This window comes from Oncorhynchus masou, chromosome 5, assembly GCF_036934945.1.
Source record: "Oncorhynchus masou masou isolate Uvic2021 chromosome 5, UVic_Omas_1.1, whole genome shotgun sequence".
In the NCBI taxonomy this organism is placed as follows: Eukaryota; Metazoa; Chordata; class Actinopteri; order Salmoniformes; family Salmonidae; genus Oncorhynchus; species Oncorhynchus masou.
In genome coordinates, this window is record NC_088216.1 from 38,922,602 (window position 1) to 38,946,740 (window position 24,139).

The following is a 24,139-nucleotide window of genomic DNA, read 5'->3' on the forward strand; positions in this document are numbered from 1 at the left end:
TATACTTTTCCTTCTTGTCTTTTTCAGGTTTTGCCATTACCTTCAGAACTTTATGGGGACCCTCTCTATGCCTGAATCATCCAGAAGAATTCTGGAATGGAATAAGATCTAAGCCAATGGAGTCCCATGAAGGATACTGTTCCCTAATACTGCAATGGAGTGGAAAGAGACGGTCGCTGGACCATACACAACCCTAGGGTCCTGGACCTAGAGAGATGCTTGTAATCTGTGGATCTGAGGACTCGAGTGTTCGATTTCTTTGAAATCCATTTTAATTTGAAAATACAAAATAGAGATATTTTGAAAGATAATAACTATGACTTTTAGTGTCAATCAGCTCCAATAGTTTGGAGTTAGTGGTGAGATACTCAAGGTTTTTAGTAAGATTTTAACCTTGTTTTACCAGTTGCATCCCAAATTGACCTTGATATTGATACCAAGGCCATTTCAATGGTTATAGGTCCCACGATCTTCTACTCAAAGGAGCTTGTCCATTGCAGGATTTCCCAAATTAATGTGTTTGAATAATTAAAAAAAAGACCATGTATGGATTGAAATTGTCAATTTGAATTCTCAGGGAGTTTTGTATCAATATCAGGCCCACTCCCTTCAACGCCATACTTGTTTTAGAGATTGTGGAGCTGCCGTCAACGACGTGAAACGGTGCTACCCATAAAGCATATGGGAAAGCTAGTCTTGGAAATCTTGAATGGAGTTTTCCCTTGTACAGTAACAAAAGACATCTCTGTTACCAGAATGGATTTGATACCAGTGTAGACAGACAGTGGAGATAAGTCTGGAAAAACTCAATGGCGAAGATCACACAGGAAAGATAAGTTTGTTTCAAAATGAATTGTCAAGTTTCTTCTGCAAAGAGAAAAACCATTCTGCAGTCTTTCTAAATTCACCGAATCATGGCGTGTCATGACATGCCCTGCGTCCTGAGACGCAACTATTTAAGACAATTGAATACTCAAGAATCTTGTGAATTAATCCAAGAGCCCTAGAACAGAAATCTTGGTTGTCCTTGGTGTGTTTGTTCTTCAACATTGCTGGCTTGAGGACTCTTTTTTTTCACCTCTTTGGTAATCTCCGTCATATGTAGAGCCAATCAGGATTTTCCAAAATGGCTACCTGTTGGAGACTGGGAGCTTGTAGCCTGTTGGTGGCCCTTTGGCTTTTGCATTGCTGTAGTTGTGGATGGTCAGAGACCACAAGGACTAATGGCGTGGCCAAGGGTGAAACGAAGGAGCAGGAGCTCATGTCCCATGAACGAGTGAAGAGAGGATGGGTGTGGAACCAGTTCTTTGTGGTGGAGGAGTACACAGGCACAGAACCACTCTACGTTGGAAAGGTAAGTCAACTATGTCTGAGAGATTTTTGTGTGTTTAGGGGGATAACACCAACATAACAGTTGAAGTATTTGCTCAAAACATCCCCAGACATCCTATCCTCATTCATATCTTACTTATGAGTTGATTGCTATTTGATTTGTATGACATGTTATGATTGGAAAAGATAAGATGGCAAAAGTGAAAGAAATAGGGATGGTGCTGGTAAATTGTTTCTGCATACCCATGATTGTCTGGATTCAGTCATTGGCAATTGATAATCATAAATTAATATATTAAACTCTAGTCTGAATGCTTTTCCTTATAAAGGCAGGAATTACCCCCAGGCCTCCCCGTCTGCCACTGTATTCTTTTTCTATTAGGAGACAGACTGTACTATCTATTCAGCCAGGATACATGATAGGCCTTAGCCAGGCCGATAGAGAGGACGAGCAGAGGAGAGAAAGAGGGTGGGGTGGGGCTTGAAGATAAAGAAACAGACGGACAGACAGATGAACAGACACGCATATAGAGGGACAGAAAGACAGACAGAAAAAAAACAGACTGAGCATGAGAAAAGATGAGCTCAAAAGAATGAGAGGTGGAGAGAGAGGATTCATGCATTTCGAAGTGACTCATTATGGGAGAGTGTGGCGGGGCAAGCGAGGCACTGATATATAAACGCCGTAGAGGCATAGCAAGGGGGAGAGAAAGAGAGATGATTTTATTAATAAAATTACCCAGAGTTATTGCTGTCCATGAAGCCGGGGCACAAGCCAAGACTATTAATAGTAGCTCGGTGGTGATGTTGCCGGACTCATCCATCGCTAAGGATATCAAAAACTTTAATTAGAGCAATATAGGATTAAATACGGCCAGTGTGGGACAACTTCTTCTCGCCCAACTCAGCAAAGCTGCCAAGGCTGTCCTGCTGGCCATTAATCTACTAATGAAATATTATTTTCACTAAATGGCCACTCACATCGCAATAAACTGGCAGCTTTGTTTGATACATTTGGGTAATGAATTTCCTTGGCCTTCTATGATCTGTCCGTCTGTCTGATTCCCCCCTTCTGCTAAGTTCAATATTCAAATTCTGAAAGCTATATTATCCCATTCAGCATTTATCTACAGTGTGTTGCCCATTTCCTGGTTTGAGTCAGTCAAAACTCATGTCAAATCAAATCAAATTTAATGGTCACATATACATGGTTAGCAGATGTTATTGCAAGTGTAGTGAAATGCTTATGCTTCTAGATCTGACAGTGCAGAAGTAACTAACAGGTAATATCTAACAATTCCACAACAAAACATAATCCACACAATCTAGTAAAGGAGTGGGATAAGAATATATAAGTATGAAATATATGGATGAGCAGTGACAGAGCGGCAAGATGCAATTGATAGTAAAGAATAGATAGTTAAGAATATAGTACACAGTATATACAGTGGGGGGAAAGTTATTTTAGTCAGCCACCAATTGTGCAAGTTCTCCCACTTAAAAAGATGAGAGAGGCCTGTAATTTTCATCATAATGAATTTATTTGTAAATTATGGTGGAAAATAAGTATTTGGTCACCCACAAACAAGCAAGATTTTTGGCTCTCACAGACCAGTAACTTCTTCTTTAAGAGGCTCCTCTGTCCTCCACTCGTTACCTGTATTAATGGCACCTGTTTGAACTTGTTATCAGTAGAAAAGACACCTGTCCACAACCTCAAACAGTCACACTCCAAACTCCACTATGGCCAAGACCAAAGAGCTGGAGACCTGCACCAGGCTGGGAAGACTGAATCTGCAATAGGTAAGCAGCTTGGTTTGAAGAAATCAACTATGGGAGAAATTATTAGGAAATGGAAGACATACAAGACCACTGATAATCTCCCTCGATCTGGGGCTCCACGCAAGATCTCACCCCGTGGGGTCAAAATGATTACAAGAACGGTGAGCAAAAATCCCAGAAACACACGGGGGGACCTAGTGAATGACCTGCAGAGAGCTGGGACCAAATTAACAAAGCCTACCATCAGTAACACACTACGCCGCCAGGGACTCAAATCCTGCAGTGCCAGACGTGTCCCCCTGCTTAAGCCAGTGCATGTCCAGGCCCGTCTGAAGTTTGCTAGAGAGCATTTGGATGATCCAGAAGAAGATTGGAAGAATGTCATATGGTCAGATGAAACCAAAATAGAACTTTTTGGTAAAAACTGAACTCGTCGTGTTTGGAGGACAACGAATGCTGAGTTGCATCCAAAGAACACCATACCTACTGTGAAGCATGGGGGTGGAAACATCATGCTTTTGGGCTGTTTTTCTGCAAAGGGACCAGGATGACTGATCCGTGTAAAGGAAAGAATGAATGGGGCCATGTATCATGAGATTTTGATTGAAAACCTCCTTCCATCAGCAAGGGCATTGAAAATGAAACGTGGCTGGGTCTTTCAGCATGACACTGATCCCAAACACCCCGTCCCCCGGCAACGAAGGAGTGGCTTCATAAGAAGCAATTCAAGGTCCTGGAGTGGCCTAGCCAGTCTCCAGATCTCAACCCCATAGAAAATCTTTGGAGGGAGTTGAAAGTCTGTGTTGCCCAGCAACAGCCCCAAAACATCACTGCTCTAGAGGAGATCTGCATGGAGGAATGGGCCAAAATACCAGCAACAGTGTGTGAAAACCTTGTGAAGACTTACAGAAAATGTTTGACCTCTGTCATTGCCAACAAGGGTATATAACAAAGTATTCAGATAAACTTTTGTTATTGACCAAATACTTATTTTCCACCATAATTTGCAAATAAATTCATTAAAATTCCTACAACGTGATTTTCTGGATTTTTTTTCTCATTTTGTCTGTCATAGTTGAAGTGTACCTATGATGAAAATTATAGGCCTCCCTCATCTTTTTAAGTGGGAGAACTTGCACAATTGGTGGCTGACTAAATACTTTTTTGCCCCACTGTACATATGAGATGAGTAATGTGAGATATGTAAACATTCTTATTGTGCCATTATTAAAGTGACTTGTGTTCCATTTAGTAAAGTGGCCAATGATATCAAGTCTCTAGGTAGGCAGCCGCCTCTCTGTGCAAGTGGTGGCTGTTTAACTATCTGATGGGCTTGAGATAGAAGCTGTTTTTCAATCTCTCTGTCCCAGCTTTGATGCACCTGTACTGATTTCGCCTTCTGGATGGAAGCGGGGTGAACAGGCAGTAGGAGTACAGGAGGGGGCTGAGAACACACCTTTGTGGGTGTTGAGGTGTTGAGGATCAGCAGACTGGAGATGTGGTTTACTACCTTCACCACCTGGTGGTGGCCCGTCAGGAAATCCAGGACACAGTTGCACAGGGCTGGATGAAGGCCCAGGGTCTCAAGCTTACTGACGAGTTTGGAGGGTACTATGGAGTTGAATGGTAGAAAAGTATTGAAAAGAATATTTGTTATTCAAACTAAAAGCCCAATGAATACTCACCTTTGTGTAATGATTTAACTCTCACAGCTAGTGGGACATTTATTTTGAAGGCACATATAAATAACAACTGCACAAGGACAGACAGTGACTGACAGGCTGACACAGACGTCACAGTTACAAATAGTAGCTAGCTAGAAATTTCGCAAAACGAAAAGGAAAGTAGACAATGAATGTAGGGTGCTCCAGCAGAAGTGGACATCGAAATATTTATTTATTGAGGTATCAGGGAAAGCTGTTTTCTTAGTGTGCAAAGAGAGCATCACTGTCATGAAAGACTACAACATGTTCAAACACTTCCAGGCGAAGCATGCAGAGAAATATAGGAATGTGTCTTCTGAGCAGAGGGCAAATGCATCGAAATAGTTGCTTTCTCAGTTGCAAAAGCAGCAAGGACTTTTCACAAAACTGTTCAGCGAGAGATAGATATATACTGTCCCACAAAATTGCTAAACAAGGCAAGCCATTTGCTGAGGGCGAATTCATGAAATAATATTTTACTGACTCTGCAGCAATACTTTGCCCCAACAAGAAAGAGCTGTTTGAAAGTGTTTCCCTGTCAAGACGAACAGTGACATGGCGTGTTGAGGACATCGCAGAGAATATGTAACAAAGGTTGAAAGACAAGGTAAAGGATTTCACCTATTTCTCCTTGGCCTTGATGAGAGCAGTGATGCACGTGACAGTTGTTGATATTCTTATGAGGTATAAGCCCAGACTTTGAATTTACAGTTTGCTTCAGTGCAGTCAATGAAGAGCACAACCATAGGGAAATATTTATTGGAGGAGGTTAATAAGTGTGTGGCAAAGCTGGGACTGAGTTTTGACAAGTTATCCAGTGTGACCACTGATGGGTGCCCAAACTTGACAGGAAAAACATTGGCCTTTTGAAAAGGATACAAGATGAAGTAGCTGAGCTGAACCCAGATCAGAAAATAATTATCCTGAATTGTATTATTCATCAGGAGGTGCTATGGAAATGTGTAATGAAATTGAACCATGTTGTGGATACAGTCACTAAAGTGGGAAAATTCATAAGAGCAACATCTTTAAACCACAGGCTGTTTGTCTCACTGTTGGAAGAGACAGAGTCGGGTCATGCAGATCTCCCCTACCACACAAACGTGAGTTTGGGGAAGATGCTTAAAAGGCTGTGGGACCTGAAGTCGGAGATTGCTGAGTTTTTGCAAATTAATGGAAAATATGCGGATTTCCCTCAACTGCAAGATAAAAAATAGTTGGCTGATTTTGCCTTCACTGTGGACATCATGGCCCTCATGAATGAACTGAATTCCAAACTACAAGGGAAGGGCCTTTTTTGCACATCAGATGTAGAGCCTTGTCAAAACCTTCAAGGGAAAATTATTCCTCCTGACCCACCAAGCAGAAGCCAACAATCTCACCCACCCATCAGACTACGAGGCTGTTGCCTATCCGATGACCAGCGGGAGAAGTATACATCGCTGCTGCATGCTTTGAACAGTGAGTTTTCTCATAATTTTGAGGATTTCAAAGTGTTGGAAAATTACATACGGTTGGTTTCCTCTCCTTTCACCTTCAATGTGGTTAACGCTCCCACTGACCTGCAACTTGAGCTTATCGATCTTCAGTCTGATGCAGTGAAGGAAGACCTATTCAAAACCATGTCACTGACGAGGTTCTATGTACAGTGGGGAGAACAAGTATTTGATACACTGCCGATTTAGCAGCTTTTCCTACTTACAAAGCATGTAGAGGTCTGTAATTGTTTTTATCATAGGTACACTTCAACTGTGAGAGACGGAATCTAAAACAAAAATCCAGAAAATCTCATTGTATGATTTTTATGTAATTAATTAGCATTTTGTTGCATGACATAAGTATTTGATCACCTACCAACCAGTAAGAATTCCAGCTCTCGCAGACCTGTTAGTTTTTTTTAAAGACTCCCCCCTGTTCTCCACTCATTACCTGTATTAACTGCACCTGTTTGAACTCATTACCTGTATAAAAGACACCTGTCCACACAGACTCCAACCTCTCCACAATGGCCAAGACCAGAGGGCTGTGTCAATTGTAGACCTGCACAAGGCTGGGATGGACTACAGGACAATAGGCAAGCAGCTTGGTGAGAAGGCAACAAAAAGACCAGAGAGCTGTGTAAGGACATCAGGGATTGTCACGAATCCCGCCGAAGATGGTGCCTCTTCCTGTTCGGGCGGGGCGGGGCGCTCGGCGGTTGTCGTCGCCGGGCTACTAGCTGCCATTGATTCCCTTTTTTGTTTATGTTAGTTTGGTCTAATTGGTTACATCTGTTTTGAGTTTAGTTTTGTTTGTGGGCTATTTAAGGGCACTAGGCCCGCCGGCTATTGTGGGGGCTTGTTTTCTGTTCATGGTGTTGGATTATTTTGTGGATTCAATTTTTCCGGACAGTTTAGTCCTGTTTGTTTGGACTGGTTATTTCATGCGCCCTTGTGTTTGGCATGTCCGTTTTCACTGTCTTTGGAATAAAGATCCACGTTCGGAACTAAACCTGCTCTCTGCGCCTGACTCCTCCACCCACCACTCCTAGAAGCCTTAACAGGGATAAAATTGTAGACCTGCACAAGGCTGGGATGGGCTACAGGACAATAGGCAACAGCTTGGTGAGAAGGCAACAACTGTTGGCACAATTATTAGAAAATGGAAGAGGTTCAAGATGACGCTCAATCACCCTCGGTCTGGGGCTCCATGCAAGATTTCACCTCGTGGGGCATCGATGATCATGAGGAAGGTGAGGGATCAGCCCAGAACTACACGGCAGGACCTGGTCAATGACCTGAAGAGAGCTGGGGCTCCATGCAAGATCTCACCTCGTGGGGCATCAATGATCATGAGGAAGGTGAGGGATCAGCCCAGAACTACACGGCAGGACACGGCAGGACCTTGTCAATGACCCAGAACTACACGGCAGGACACGGCTTGACCTGGTCAATGACCTGAAGAGAGCTGGGACAGTCTCAAAGAAAACCATTAGTAACACACTACGCCGTCATGGATTAAAATCCTGCAGCGCACGCAAGGTCCCCCTGCTCAAGCCAGCGCATGTCCAGGCCCATCTGAAGTTTGCCAATTACCATCTGGATGATCCAGAGGAGGAATGGGAGAAGGTCATGTGGTCTGATGAGGCAAAAAGAGCCTTTTGGTCTAATCTCCACTCGCCGTGTTTGGAGGAAGAAGAAGGATGAGTACAACCCCGAGAACACCATCCCAACCGTGAAGCATGGAGGGGGAAACGTCATTCTTTGGGGATGCTTTTCTGCTAAGGGGACAGGACGACTGCACCGTATTGAGGGGAGGAGGGATGGAGCCATGTATCGTGAGATCTTGGCCAACAACCTCCTTCCCTCAGTAAGAGCATTGAAGATGGGTCATGGCTGGGTCTTCCAGCATGACAACGACCTGAAACACACAGCCAGGGCAACTAAGGAGTGGCTCCGTAAGAAGCATCTCAAGGTCGTGGAGTGGCCTAGCCATTCTCCAGACCTGAACCCAATAGAACATCTTTGGAGGGAGCTGAAAATCCGTATTGCCCAGCGACAGCTCCGAAACCTGAAGAATCTGGAGAAGGTCTGCATGGAGGAGTGGGCCAAAATCCCTGCTGCAGTGTGTGCAAACCTGGTCAAGAACTACAGGAAACGTATGATCTCTGTAATTGCAAACAAAGTTTTCTGTACCAAATATTAAGTTCTGCTTTTCTGATGTATCAAATACTTATGTCATGCCATAAACTGCAAATTAATTACTTAAAAATCATACAATGTGATTTTATGGAGTTTTGTTTTAGATTCCGTCTCTCACAGTTGAAGTGTACCTATGATTAAAAAATACAGACCTCTACATGCTTTGTAAGTAGGAAACACTGCGATTTTGCAGGTTATCAAATACTTGTTCTCTCCACTGTATCTCTCGATGAACAAAACCTTCTAAAGATTAGGAGTCATGCTCAGAAAATGTTTGTACTGTTTGGCTCAACCGATGTATGTGAACAGACATTTTCAGGGATGAAATAGAACAAGTCAAGGCACAGATCATCTCTTACCGACTCTCACCTCCCAGCGATCCTGCGCATAGCGACGTCATAAAATATACCTGACTTCACTGCTCTAGTCAATGTCAGTCGTGGCCAAAAGTTTTGAGAATTACACAAATATTAATTTTCACAAAGTTTGCTGCGTCAGTGTCTTTAGATATGTTTGTCAGATGTTACTATGGAATACTGAAGTATACGTACAAGCATTTCATACGTGTCAAAAGCTTTTAATGACAATTACATGAAGTTGATTCAAAGAGTCAATATTTGCAGTGTTGACCCTTCTTTTTCAAAATGTCTGCAATCCGCCCTGGCATGCTGTCAATTACCTTCTGGGCCACATTCTGACTGATGGCAGCCCATTCTTGCATAATCAATGCTTGGAGTTTGTCAGAATCTGTGGGTCTTTGTTTGTCCACCCGCCTCTTGAGGATTGACCACAAGTTCTCAATGGGATTAAGGTCTGTGGAGTTTCCTGGCCATGGACCCAAAATATAAATGTTTTGTTCCTCGAGCCACTTAGTTATCACTTTTGCCTCACCAAACTGTTCCTGGATGGTTGGGAGAAGTTGCTCTCGGAGGATGTGTTGGTACCATTCTTTATTCATGGCTGTGTTCTTAGGTAAAATTGTGAGTGAGCCCACTCCTTTGGCTGAGAAGCAAACCCACACATGAATTGTCTCAGGATGCTTTACTGTTGGCATGACACAGGATTGATGGTAGCGCTCACCTTGTCTTTTCCGGACAAGCTTTTTTCCAGATGCCCCAAACAATCAGAAAGGGGATTCATCTGAGAAAATGACTTTACCCCAACTTTAGGAGACGGTCCTGGCGCTTGCTGGACTTTCTTGGGTGCCCTGAAGCCTTCTTCACAACAATTTATTTTTGAGATTCTTCAAAGTAGCCACCCTTTTCCTTGATGACCCTTTTCCTGCTGTGTTTTGGGTTATTGTGCTGTTACATAACCCAACTTCTGTTGGTTTTCAATTGGTGGACAACAGCCTTACATTCTTGTGCAAAATGTCTTGATAAACTTGGGAATTCATGTTTCTGTCGATGATAGCAAGCTGTCCAGGCTCTGAGGCACTAAAGCAGTCCCAAACCATGATCTCCCTCCACCATACTTTACAGTTGGGATGAGGTTTTGATGTTTGTATACTGTTGCCTTTTTTCCCCACACATAGTGTTGGGAGTTCTTTCTTTCCAAACAACTCAACATTAGTTTCATCTGTCCACAGAATATTTTTCCAGTAGCGCTGTGGAACATCCAGGTGCTCTTTTGAAATTCAGACGTGCAGCAATGGGTTTTTTTGGACAGCAATGGGTTCTTTCGTGTCCTCCCATGAACAACATTCTTGTTTAGTGTTTTACGTGTCGTAGACTCGTCAAAAGATATGTTAGCATGTTAGAGATTTCTGTAAGTCTTTAGCTGACACCTCATTGAGCATTCTGCGCTGTGCTCTTGCGGCCATCTTTGCAGGACGGCCAATCCTAGGGAGAGTAGCAACAGTGCTGAACTTTCTCCATTTATAAACAACTTGTCTTTCTGTGGACTGATGAACATCAATGCTTTTAGAGATACTTTTGTAACCCTTTCTAGCTTTATGCAAGTCAACAATTCTTAATCTTAGGTCTTCTAAGATCTCTTTTGTTCGAGGCATGGTTCACATCAGGCAATGCTTCTTGTGAATTGCAAACTCAAATTTTGTAAATGTTTTTTTTATAGGGCAGGGCATCCCTAACCAACATATCCAATCTCGTCTCATTGATTGGACTTCAGGTTAGCTGACTCCTGACTCCAATTAGCTTTTGGAGAAGTCATTAGCCATGGGGTTCACATACTTTTTCCAACCTACACTGTGAATGTTTAAATTATGTATTCAGTCAGTGTATACAAGAAAAATACAATAATTGGTGTGTCATTAGTTTAAGCACACTCTGTTTGTCCATTGTTGTGACATAGATCAACATCAGATCAAATTTTATGACAAACGTATGCAGAAATCCAGGAAATTCCAAGGGGTTCACATACCTTTTCTTGCCAGTGTATATATACACTACATAACCAAAAGTATATAGACACCTGCTCGTCGAACATCTCATTCCAAAATCATGAGCATAAATACATGGATAGAAAAGGTGTGTACAGCAATATATATACAGTATAAGGTGAGCCATGACTGGAATACAGTATACACATATAAATTGGGTCAAACAGTATACAAATCTTGTTAAAGTTACCAGTGTTCAATGTATCTATATACATGGGGCAGCAGTCTCTAAGGTGTAGGGCAGAGTCTGCTAGATGGTAGCAGGGTGAACAGACTGTGGCTCAGGTGGCTGAGGTCCTTGAGGATCTTCTTTGCCTTCCTATGACACTAGGTCCTGTAGATGACCTGTAGGGCAGGCATTGTGCCCCCAGTGATGCATTGGGCTGACCGCACCGCCTTCTAGAGAGCCAAGTGTTTCCAGGCGGTGATGCAGCCTGACCGAATGCATGTAGAAGTTTGTGAGGGTCTCAGAGGACATGCCAAATTTCTTCAGCCTCCTGAGGTTAAAGAGCTGCTGTTGTGCCTTCTTCACCACGGTGTCGGTTTGGTCGGACCATTTCAGGTCGTTGATGATGTGCACACCAAGTAACTTTAAGCTCCTCTGTGGCCCATTGATGTTGATGGGGGCTTGCTCTATTTGCTGTCTCCTGTAGTCCACGATCAGCTCCTTCCTTTTTTTAAGTTGAGGGAGAGGTTATTTCCCCGGCACCACTCTGCCAGTGCACTAACCTCCTTCCTGTAGACTGTAGTCTCATTGTTGTTGGTGATCAGGCCTACCACTGTTGCATTGTCAGAAAACTTGATGATAGGGTTGTGGTCGTGCCTAGCCACACAGTCATGGGTGAACAGGGAGTACAGGAGGGGGCTGAGCACACACCCCTGGGGGAACCTCATGTTGAGGATCAGTGTGTTGGAGGTGTTGTTGCCTACACTCACCACCTGGGGGTGACCCGTCAGAAGGTCTGGGACCCAGTAGGTTCAGGTCGAATGCTTACCTAATGTTGACAGGGAAAGGTGTTCCAAGGTTTCCATGCAGATTAATGCAAAGCAGAGATCTGAAAGTGTTAAGATTTAAGATTATTTAAAGAGCCATTTAAGATAGTTCCATACCAATGCTGAACCTCATTCAGGAGGTAGAAGGTTACAGACATTGACTATGGCTGGTTTACACAGGCAGCACAATCCTGATGTTTTGCCCAATTATTGGCCAAAGATCAAATCTGATTGGTCAAATAAACAGTTATTGGCAAAACATAAGAATTGTGCTGCCTGTGTAAACACAGCCACAGAATCGCATTCTAATTCTGTGTTTACAGGTACTTACAACTACCTGTACTTAGGATGCATTTGAACTCATTGTCAGCTAGAGGCATTCATATACAATTGGACAATAATAATTTTGTATAAGGGGGAAAGAGAATTAAACCTTTTCCACCTTTATTGTAGTAGATATAGTAACCCCAAAGTGTAATAGCAGGTTTCAAACCACTAAAAACTACCAGGTTTAAAGATATTATAAACCAATACAGTATTGTATTTCCTCTACTATATATTATTGATTGAGTGGTTGATTGATGGATGGATTGAATGATTCATTCATTCATTGATTTTTCTTGGTGCTTAGCCCATATTAGCTTACAAGACACTAGCCATCAAATTGTACACAAAACATAAAACAAAATGAAATGTTACATGTATAGATCATAGATTATAAAAGCATACTGTTTGGTGACACAACCTTTGTCTCAAGCTGTATTCATTTGTTTCATTGCAGATACAAGATGTGTTAGACTCAGTTAAACCCACACTCTGTGAGATGTGCATGCCACCAAACACTGGGCCACCAACAAAAAACGTAAGCAATTGAGCGAATGCATTCCATGACATTTTCACATGGACTTCTGTTATATATCTGTTGTGATATATCTGTAGTGCTCAATGAATGTCTTGAAGGTTTGAGCAACACTTATTTTTGAAACATAATTTACATTATGATTTATTGCTACACATAATTTGCTTGCAAAGCCTCCTATGACAACAAATGCATAGACAAAAGAATCATTGTCCTTTTTTTGTGACGGCGATTGTACTGCACTAATATTATTACAAATCAGGTATTTTTCATGACATCTCCCAGACTGTGGCTTTGAGTTTCATTTAATATTTCTAGATTTATAGAGCAATAGATCAGATTAAAACAACAATTGAACGACTAAAAAGGGTTGAAACATGGGCACATGTAGTATGGACAACTTTGAATGTCATTGAGCTTTGCCTATTTACCAGACTGACCACATGTATAGTCCCTATTAAATTTGTATTATTTTCATGGACAGTATTTTGCTTTTGATTGGCTGTTAAAGTTAAGTCATCTTTTACAGCACATTTAATCGGTGTGTTGGAAGCAGTGGCGCCAGTTCAGCTAAACCAAGGGTATGGCAAAGTGGGTGGGGAGGATCCCTCCCCCAAGGGATTCTTTAGAAGTGTAAGGTCATTTGCTGCATTTCTACACAATTGAAAAACTCAAAAATACTATCTGGTGAATAGCAAAAATTAAAACAAATGACCCCCGACATTACTTATTGTCAGGACCCGGTTACGAACCTGGGTCGCCGGAGTGAGAAACAGTCACTTAACCAACTGAGCCACGAATAGTCAGCAGAACCCAGAAGATGAGGCAGACACAGCAGTACTTAAGACGGTGTATTTAATAAAGTAAAAAGGAGAAGTCCTTCAATACAAAATGGCAAATCCAAAAGGTGGTAGAAAAAGCCTCAAAAGATACTCAAAAACAAAAACAGAATTCCACAAGAGCATCCACCGGAATCGACAAGAATACACAGAACACTAGGGCTGGGTGCTAACATACAAACACAGAGCACAGAACTGAGGGAAACTAAGGGTTTAAATACAATCAGGGGAAACGAGGCACAGGTGCAAATAATTCCCTTGGGGAACAAGAGAAAAAACACAAGGTCAAAAAGCACAATGGGGGCATCTAGTGACCAAAACCCGGAACAACCCTGGCCAAATCCTGACACTTATCACCACAAAATTAGCTTTTTAAAGGTCTGTTGAATGGCGTGCACAATGTTAACCATCACTCAACCTCGTCATAAATTGACTAATTGACTTATGGAACGGTGCATACTGTGCAACATGAAGTAGATGCACAATACACGCTATCAAGTCACAACAAGGCCGACTTCAAATGCTAACACATTTTCATACCAATTAGGGCTGTGATAATAACATTATTGTAATATGTTTACCATGGCAAATATGAAAACATGAAGCTGACCTCACCCTTTGATCCTAATAACATGGGAAATGAATAAATGTGATTCTGGATGACAACATAATGTGTGTTTCCAACATTAGGACTGTTTTCCTGAAGAAGTTAAATCCTCTTCATGTTTTGTTTCCTTGCCATGATTCTAACGAGTATCGCGATACTGGTATCATCCCGGCCCTAATACCATAATAAACCAAAATTGCACTCGCCTACTGGGTGAATTAAAATATCAATTACAGCTATCACAATAAATATTTTAATAGCAATAACATAGCTTTTGGTTTCGAATGGTCACCAAAAAGTAGGTCTCCCCCACCTCCCAATCCCTAATTGGCTATCAGATTACAATAAGGCTTCTCTAGGAAGAAATTATAGAATCAGCCGTTGCCAATGAGACACTGAAAAGACAATGTAAAAGAGGAATTATAAACTGGGTGGTTTGGGCCCTGAATGATGATTGGCTGAAAGCCATGGTATATCAGACCATATAACACGGGTATGACAAAACATGTATTTTTACTGCTCTATTTACATTGGTAACCAGATTATAATAGCAATAAGGCACCTCTAGGCTTTGTGGTATATGCACAATATACCACGGCTAAGTGCTGTATCCAGGCACTCCGCCAACAAGAACAGCCCTTAGCCGTGGTATATTAGCCGTATACCACACCCCCCGGGCCTTATTGTTTAAATATAGCATGTATGTTAATAATTGTTCATAATTGTTATATGGATGTGTGTGTGTGAGTGGGTGTACAGTGTGTGTATATGTCTGTGCATATGAATGGTAGAGCGAAGGAGGGTGAATAGGAATATGTGTAGGAGGGTGAGCGAGAATAGGTGAGCAGAGGCACAATGCCAATTCACTACATGTAGTATATCTGATCTCGTTGTTAACTTCAAATCAGCGGCCTCATTTGTAATGTCCCTCTGTAGGGAGGCTTGCCCTGAATCCAAAATGACACCAGAGGTCTTTGTTTGTGTGCGGACCCCTACTTGGCAGGCAGTTTCATATCCCATCCACCCCTGCTCTTTCTCTGAGTCAGCCCTCAGCTTGCCCAGTTATGTATGTGTGAGACAGAGTGTAAGATAGAGAGAGGAAGATAATGTGTGTGTAGTTGTGTCTCTGTGTGTTTGTGTGTGTCTATGTGTGTGTATGTGTTTGTACATGTGTGTTTGTCTCTGTGTGTGTTTGTGCATGTGTGCACCTGTGTTTTTGTCTGTGTGTGGGTGCCAGCATTTGTGTGTGTATGTGAGTATTTGCACAGTCAGTTTCAGTAACATGGCTAGTGATTAGAGACCTCAGGATAAGACCCAAATGCAGACGCCCCCCATCTCTAGGGACGCCACCTGGCATCCTACCCGGGCACATACCTTGTTGACCAGGGTGCTGGCGGTGGAACTCAGCGATGAGGGCTGGGTCCCCGCTAGGAACATCCTTGACCCAGCATGTATGTTAATAATTGTCAATAATTGTTATATGGATGTGTGTGTGTGTGAGTGGGTGTACACTGTGTGTATATGTATGTGCATATGAATGGTAGAGCGAAGGAGGGTGAATAGGAATATGTGTGGGAGGGCGAGCGAGAATAGGTGAGCAGAGGCACAATGCCAATTCACTACACAAAATGTAGTATATCTGATCTCGTTGTTAACTTCAAATCAGCGGTCTCATTTGTAATGTCCCTCTGTAGGGTGGCTTGCCCTGAATCCAAAGTGACACCAGAGTTCTTTGTTTGCGTGCGGACCCCTACTTGGCAGGCAGTTCCATATCCCATCCACCCCTGCTCGTTCTCTGAGTCAGCCCTCAGCTTGCCCAGTTATGTATGTGTGAGACAGAGTGTAAGATAGAGAGAGGAAGATAGTGTGTGTGTAGTTGTGTCTCTGTGGGTTTGTGTTTGTGTTTGTGTGTATGTGTTTGTATGTGTGTGTGTGTGTGTCTCTGTGTGTGTTTGTGCATATGTGCGCATGTGTTTTTGTCTGTGTGTGAGTGAGTGCCAGAATCTGTGTGTGTATCTGAGTATTTGCACAGTCAGTTTCAGTGATGGCCAGGGATATCAGACCTCAGGATAAGACCCAGATGCAGACACCCCCCACCTCTAGGGACGCCACCTGGCATCCTACGCGGGCACATACCTGGTTGACCAGGGTGCCGGCGGTGGAACTCAGCGATGAGGGAGTCATCATACCAGGTAGTCCTGAGGCATGGTCCTAGGGCTCAGGTCCTCCGAGAGAAAGAGAGAATTAGAGAGAGCATGCTTAAATTCACACAAGACACCGGATAAGACAGGAGAAGTACTCCAGATATAATAAACTGACACTAGCCCCCCGACACGTAAACTACTGCAGAATAAATACTGGAGGCTGAGACAGGAGCGTTCAGGAGACACTGTGGACCCATTCGATGATACCCCCGGACAGGGCCAAACAGGAAAAATATAATCCCTCCCACTTTTCCAAAGCACAGCCCCCACACAACTAGAGGGATATCTTCAACCACCAACTTACCATCCTGAGTATAGCCCACAAAGATCTCCGCCACGGCACAACCCAAGGGGGGGCGCCAACCCAGACAGGAAGATCACGTCAGTGACTCAACCCACTCAAGTGATGCACCCCTCCTAGGGACGGCATGAAAGAGCACCAGTAAGCCAGTGACTCAGCCCCTGTAATAGGGTTAGAGGCATAGAATCACAGTGGAGAGAGGGGAACCGGCCAGGCAGAGACAGCAAGGGCGGTTCGTTGCTCCAGAGCCATTCCGTTCACCTTCACACTCCTGGGCCAGACTACACTCAATCATATGACCCACTGAAGAGATGAGTCTTCAGTAAAGACTTAAAGGTTGAGACCGAGATTGCGTCTCTCACATGGGTAGGCAGACCATTCCATAAATATTGAGCTCTATAGGAGAAAGCCCTGCCTCCAGCTGTTTGCTTAGAGAAATTCTAGGGACAATTAGGAGGCCTGCATCTTTTGACCGTAGCGTACGTGTAGGTATGTACGGCAGGACCAAATTAGAAAAATAGGTAGGAGCAAGCCCATGTAATGCTTTGTAGGTCAGCAGTAAAACCTTGAAATCATCCCTTGCCTTAACAGGAAGCCAATGTTGGGAGGCTAGCACTGGAGTAATATGATCACATTCTTTGGTTCTAGTCAGGATTCTAGCAGCCGTATTTAGCACTAACTGAAGTTTATTTAGTGCTTTATCCGGGTAGCCGGAAAGTAGAGCATTGCAGTAGTCTAACCTAGAAGTAACAAAAGCATGGATTATTTTTTCTGCATAATTTTTGGACAGAAAGTTTCTGATTTTTGCAATGTTATGTAGATGGAAAAAAGCTGTACTTGAAACAGTCTTGATGTGTTCTTCAAAAGAGAGATCAGGGTCCAGAGTCACGCCAAGGTCCTTCACATTTATATTTGAGAAGACTGTACAACCATCAAGATTAATTGTCAGATTCAACAGAAGATCTATTTGTTTCTTGGGACCTAGAACAAGCATCTCTGTTTTGTCTGAGTTTAAAAGTAGAAAGTTTGCAGTCATCCACTTCCTTATGTCTGAAACACAGGCTTCTAGCGAGGGCAATTTTGGGGCTTCACCATGTTTCATTGAAATGTACAGCTGGGTGTCATCCGCATAGCAGTGAAAGTTAACATGATATTTTCGAATGACATCCCCATGAGGTAAAATATATAGTGAAAACAATAGTGGTCCTGAAACGGAACATTGAGGAACACCGAAATGTACAGTTGATTTGTCAGAGGAGACAAACTGATATATTTCCGACAGATAAGATCTAAACCAGGCCAGAACTTGTCCGGGTAGACCAATTTGGGTTTCCAATCTCTGGTGATGGTATCAAAAGCAGCACTAGGGTCTATTAGCACGAGGACAGATGCAGAGCCTCGGTCTGAAGCCATTAAAAGGTAATTTACCACCTTCACATGTGCAGTCTCAGTGCTACAGCAGCTTTTTCTAAACATTTTGAGAGGAATGGAAGATTCGATATAGGCCGATTAGTTTTTATATTCTCTTCCAGGTTACACCGACAGCGGCGGATGAGCATCTGTGCAGAGGATATGTTGACCTCTTGCTCCGGGAAGAGCGGGGGCTGATAACCCATGGAGCACTCGAAGGGTGAGAGCCCGGTGACGGAGCAGTGAAGGGTGTTCTGGGAGTAATCCACCCAAATGAGTTGCTGGCCCCAGGTGGTGGAGTTGGCCGAGACGAGGCACTGAATAGTTGTCTCCAGGTCCTGATTGGCACACTCCGACTGGCCATTGGATTGGATATGAAACCCGGAGGACAGGCTGGCCGACAACCCAATGAGTATGCAGAATGTCTTCCAGAACCAGGACGAGAATGGAAGACCACTGTCGGAAACCATTTCCAACGGACATCCATGGATCCTGAAGACGTGGTGCAACATGAGCCGGGCTGTCTCCTTGGCCAACGGTAGCTAAGTGAGGAGAATAAAATGGGCGGCTTTGGAAAACCTGTCCACCACTGTGAGGATAGTGGTGTTGCCATCAGATGGAGGGAGACCAGTGACTGTCCAGGACTATATGTGACCAGAGACGGTGAGGGACAGAAAGAGGTTGAAGGAGGCAAGCTGGAGCTTGCAGTGGAGTCTTGTTCTGAGCACAGACAGAGCAGGCGGCGCCGAATGCGGAGACGTCCGGAACCATGATGGGCCACCAAAAGCTTTGTCGTACAAAGGCCAGGGTCCAACGGTAGCCAGGGTGGCAGGCAAGCCTTGAGGAATGAGCCCATTCCAGGGCCGGGGAGTGGGCAGCGTCTGGGACAAACATCCGGTTAGCTGGGCCCCCCCACCCGCTGTGCCTCACGGACCTGGATCTCTATTTGCCTGACGAGGGTAGCCGCCAGGCACGAGGTAGGAAAATGGTCTCGGGGTCCGAGGGTGTAGAAGCAGGGCAATCGGGAAGCCGGGGTGGCCTGGAGAGATGCACTGCTGACAGCGGTGTTACTGGGGGTCTGCGAGGCTACTGTCGTGGCCGACGGCCTCACAGATAATCCATGGAATTGCTCCAGCAATGTATTCAAGGTACAGTCAAGGCGTTCTGTCAAGGCATGGAATCCATCCATAAGACCTCGGAGGAAAGTCCTCGTGTCTCCCAATGGTGGCTCCTTGGAAGGTGATGGCGCGGTGGAGCTGTTCCGAGTCTGCTGGGTCATTCATGGCCAGTTCGTACTATCAGACCTTGGGATAAGACCCAGATGCAGACAGTTCGAAGTAACAAAAGTTTATTACAAGAACAGGGGCAGGCAAACGACAGGTCAAGGGCAGGCAGAGGTCAGTAATCCAGAGCAGAGTCCAAAAGGTTCAGAATGGCAGGCAGTCTCGGGATCAGGGCAGGCAGAGGTCAGTAATCCAGGGCAGTGTCACAAGGTACAGAATGGCAGCCAGGCTCAGGGTCAGGGCAGGCAGAATGGTCAAAACCGGGAAAAGTAGAAAACGGGGCCTCGAGAGAAATATAGGAGTACAGGAAAAACGCTGGTAGGCTTGATGAGACAAGCACAAGACAGGTGAAACAGATCAGGGTGTGACAAGGCAAGGGGGTTTCACGCCAACCACGGTGCTTCAGGCTAACTCTTGACTCTTTCCTCACACAACTTGTGTCTGGCACTCACCTGCCTGTCTGCCTGACATTTTATGTAAACTAGTTGCTGAGGAAGCAGGCCATATGGTGCCATTTGGGACAAAGCTACTATTTCCCTCTGAGTGGGAGGTGACGTTATGAGTCATTGTTTTGTCCCAACTTTATATTTTGTGTGCCAAGTGCCAACACCATTGTTTTGATAAATACCTCTCCACCTCTTTGTTCTTGACTGGAATGCTTACTGTTAGCCTCGGTGTGTCCCAAATGGCACCCTATTTAGTGCTGTACTTTTGATTGGGCTGGTCAACAGTTGTGCACTATATAGGGAATAGTGTGCCATTTGGGACACGAGCCTACTGTTTGGTTGCAGGGTTTTTTAGCTAGAAATGGCGTGATGACATTGCTAATAGCTATGATTGCTAAGCAAGTGAAGCCCTGACTTTGACCTTTTGTTTGAAGTCCACAGCTTAGCCACGGCCCGAGTCACTCCACTGAGGACAGACTGACGGATGGACACATTGAGCCTGAAGGGGGAGAACGATCTGTCAAAAATATCTATATAATCACATTCGTGCTGCGTTGTTGCCACGTGTGCCTGGTCACCACAACATGTGTTGTGTTTGTTGGGAAAATGTAAAATGTTACATTTTGTACCATACTGGTACCATACTGTGTGTGTGTGTGTGTGTGTGTGTGTGTGTGTGTGTGTGTGTGTGTGTGTGTGTGTGTGTGTGTGTGTGTGTGTGTGTGTGTGTGTGTGTACGTGTGTGTGTACGTGTGTGTGTACGTGTGTGTATACGTGTGTGTGTGTGTGCATGACATTTGTGTGGGTGTTTGTATGCAAACAGTACGTGTGATCAGAGAGCAAATATCAAAGTACTGCATCTGGACTTTGATGATAGAAAACCCTTTACATTCACAGAACACATTACAGTAATCAGGCTCCCAAAAGATGTTTGTGTATGTGTTTGGATGATGCGCAAGGCATCACTGTTGATTCTTGTCTCCACGTCTACTCTACTAGTCTTGAAAGACTTATGTAATTGCAGTAAGTTGACACAAGTTGATCAAAGACAGTGAGCAATAGAGAGACAGTCAGACAATGTGAAGGCAGGCAAAGGGAGAAGAGAGTCGTCCTTTTCCTGTCACATATCTCCAGATATTGGACAGCTTTCTACTGTCTTTCTACTGTATGGGCTATTGAAGTTTATTTTATTATTGCTGAAATATTGATACCTGCAAAAATAGTATATTTTCTCTCGTAGTGTTCATTTATTTGACATGGGGACAATTCAAAATGAAAAAAAGAGTGGGAAGGGTGAAAGAAAAGGCAATATGAAGGCTGGGTTTTGCATTATTCCCCCATTTTACGCCAAATACCACAGCAACAGCGATCGAGTCCTGTATTTAATCATGCCTTTATAAAATATTAACGCGGGAGATGGGCATTTTCTCCCATTTTCTCCCTCAATTCCCACCTGTTTTGCGAGATGGGTCCTACTGGCTATGGAGCCTGAGTCCTGCGTTCTAATTTCAGATAGGGAGGGAGTAGCAGTTTGGATGTGCAATGAAGCCAAAGGGTATATAGGGGACTGTTAGAATGCATTTTAATCACATTAATAGAAGTCTTGGCAGATTTATAAGGGCTCTTTAACTTCACTCTTTGGCCCCTACCTTGTTTGTGTTCATACCGCACCTTTAACGATCTATAGAAATGACTGATCTTCGAATTCAATGGGCCCCTATTCTGTGAAGGGCACGCCATGTGGGAATTGAGTTAATCATAGGTAGTGCTGCAGTGTCTTTTGTCATAGTACATATGTTGACTGCCTTTACTGGGAGGTGATGACTTCTCCTCTTCCCTCTTTCGCTGGCTGTGGAATAGGAACTTTGCTTCTTGATGACTAGATAGAACATCCTTGACATAAAAGAAAGAGAAAAGCCTTGACCATACTATAAAGGGCATACTGTGAAGTGCTACAAATGTATATAATAAACATGTTGGGATTGGCAGGTTCAAGGCTGTTTTATAATCTGACATTTTGAACATGTCATGTTCTTTGAAGCATGGAATTGTTTATCGACTGTAGCTATGTAGAAGTATCCCTCACTTTCTGTTAATCTTCTCTGATGTTGTGAAAGGTCCATTGCAGTCATAAATGTGATTTTCCTGTGTTTTATATATATTTCAACACTATTAGGGGGTGGCAGGGTAGGCTAGTGGTTAGAGCGTTGGACTGGTAACCAAAAGGTTGCAAGTTCAAATCCTTGAGCTGACAAGGTACAAATCTGTCATTCTGCCCCTGAACAGGCAGTTAACCCACTGTTCCTAGGCCATCATTGAAAATAAGACTGTGTTCTTAACTGACTTGCCTAGTAAAATAAAGGTAAAAAATAAAAAGTGCAAAAGCTGTTGAAAAGACTGCCTGAAATGTTGGCCTACCTGGCGACATCACCAAGTGGTAAATTAGTTAATAGACCAATAAGAAAGAGTTCCAAACATCTCTGCCAATAACAGCTAGTTGTCAGTTTCCCCCTCCCTACTCAGACCACTTCCAGACAGTCCTAGAGAAATTGCTCCTTGCTTTAAAGCCTTTTTTTGTTTATTTTTGACCATTTAAATTGAAAACAACAACACTAAGGTACCCATGATTTGATATTGAGATAGAAACCGCTGTATTAGTCCTTATTGTATTGCATTCACAATATGGTCAACTGTCAATCAATGAAATCAATGCATTCTATAGAACCTTTTTAACAACATGTTATATACCTCCAGAAAGCATGAAATCTCAGCTTGACTTTGATTGCCTTGATTGCCAGATCCACACAGATTCGGACGAGGGTGAGGGGAACATCAAGTACACCATCTCCGGGGAAGGGGCGGGCACGATCTTCATCATCGACGAGCTGACGGGCGACATCCACGCCACCGAGCGATTAGACCGCGAGGAGCAGAGTTACTACACCCTCAGAGCTCAGGCCCGGGACCGGCTCACCAACCACCTGCTGGAATCCGAGTCAGAGTTTGTCATCAAAGTCCAGGATATCAACGACAGTGAACCCAAGTTCCTGGAAGGGCCCTATATCGGGAGTGTGGGAGAGCTTTCACAAATAGGTAAGGAGGGAGGGGTGTGTGTGTGTATTTGTGAAACAAAGGCGGTGCTGGATTGCAGGAATGTGTTCTGACTATGTTCATGTCTGATCATGAAGATGTGAGGAGTTCATTTTAAGTATCAGAGATACAGTATGTGTCCATAGGGATAAGTGATAGGGCCTTCATTACCTGTCATTGGGAGGACATTAAACAATGTTAACAGTATTTGAAGAGACATTTGTTGATGGTACAATTTTTACCCAGGTCAGATTTGGACAATGCTACCCAATCCAGTCTCAAGATTACAATCACCAGAGGTAAAAGTTTGAGAGTTTGTGAGGAAATAAGAAACGTTGTTTAAGCGCGTGTGAGTGTTTTCGAGGTAAAGTACAGAAAGAGTTTTGTGTGTGTGTCAGAGAGAGTCTACTTGTAAGTAGGGGATACGAGGCAAAATGTAATGTCTCTCGCCCTCCTTCGCTCCAGATTGGAATTAATTCCTGCCTTCTCAGCACGTTTTGGCCTTTTTTCTGCCGGCAGTGCTTATTGAAACAGGGGAAAGAGAAGAGACAGAAGGCAAGATAACAGTGTAGAGAGAGACAGAGCGAGAGAGAGAGAGAGAGAGATGGGGAGAATAGTTCATGTTCGCGCCCTCCATTTCTCCTCCTCCCACTTGTTCCCCCACCTCTCAGTCAAATTACACACTAAATTAGTGTGCACTTCATGTTTTATACATTGACTACAGTGCCAATGCTAATGAGATAACTGGAGTGCTTAGTCAAGCATTTCTCACCGTTTAGTTTTCTGGTCATATTTGCTCTTCCTGTAGAACAACAGCTAATGGCGTTGCTGTGGCACCACTATGATAAGGTCACCGTGGTGCATGGTTGAGAGGCTAAGGGCTTGGGTGACAGACTGACGATCAATGATGCACACTTCAAACCAAATGCACAGCGCTAAGGGCCACTGCGTAGGCCTAGTTGATGGTGGCGCTCACACTTCAATATGATGTATGCCAAAGTATACATACATGTATTCACCTGAGTTACTTTGTCGTAGTAGCAGATATCTTATGATGGAAGAAGTAACACTTGTTAAATGTTTTCATGGAAAATGTGAACTATATGAAGCCTTGTGAGATAATTTTGAGTTTAATTGGATTAATTTAATTTAATTAATCAATTACATTTAATTGGAAACTATTGTTGAATGGGAAAGTGAATGAATGAT

The 24,139-nt window shown here is 43.6% G+C and overlaps 1 protein-coding gene across 4 annotated transcripts in view; it reads left to right on the top strand.

Moving 5' to 3' along the window:
- The window catches only part of LOC135539561 (cadherin-22-like), a 334,240-nt gene that overhangs the window by 179,524 nt on the left and 130,577 nt on the right, over positions 1–24,139 (top strand). For all 4 annotated transcript variants that reach the window (XM_064965503.1, XM_064965502.1, XM_064965504.1 and 1 more), the window contains exons 3-4: positions 28–1,354; positions 22,639–22,933. In XM_064965503.1, coding sequence (XP_064821575.1) covers positions 1,127–1,354; positions 22,639–22,933 — 523 coding nt within the window. In that variant the 5' untranslated portion in view covers positions 28–1,126. The remainder of the gene's footprint in view (positions 1–27; positions 1,355–22,638; positions 22,934–24,139) is intronic.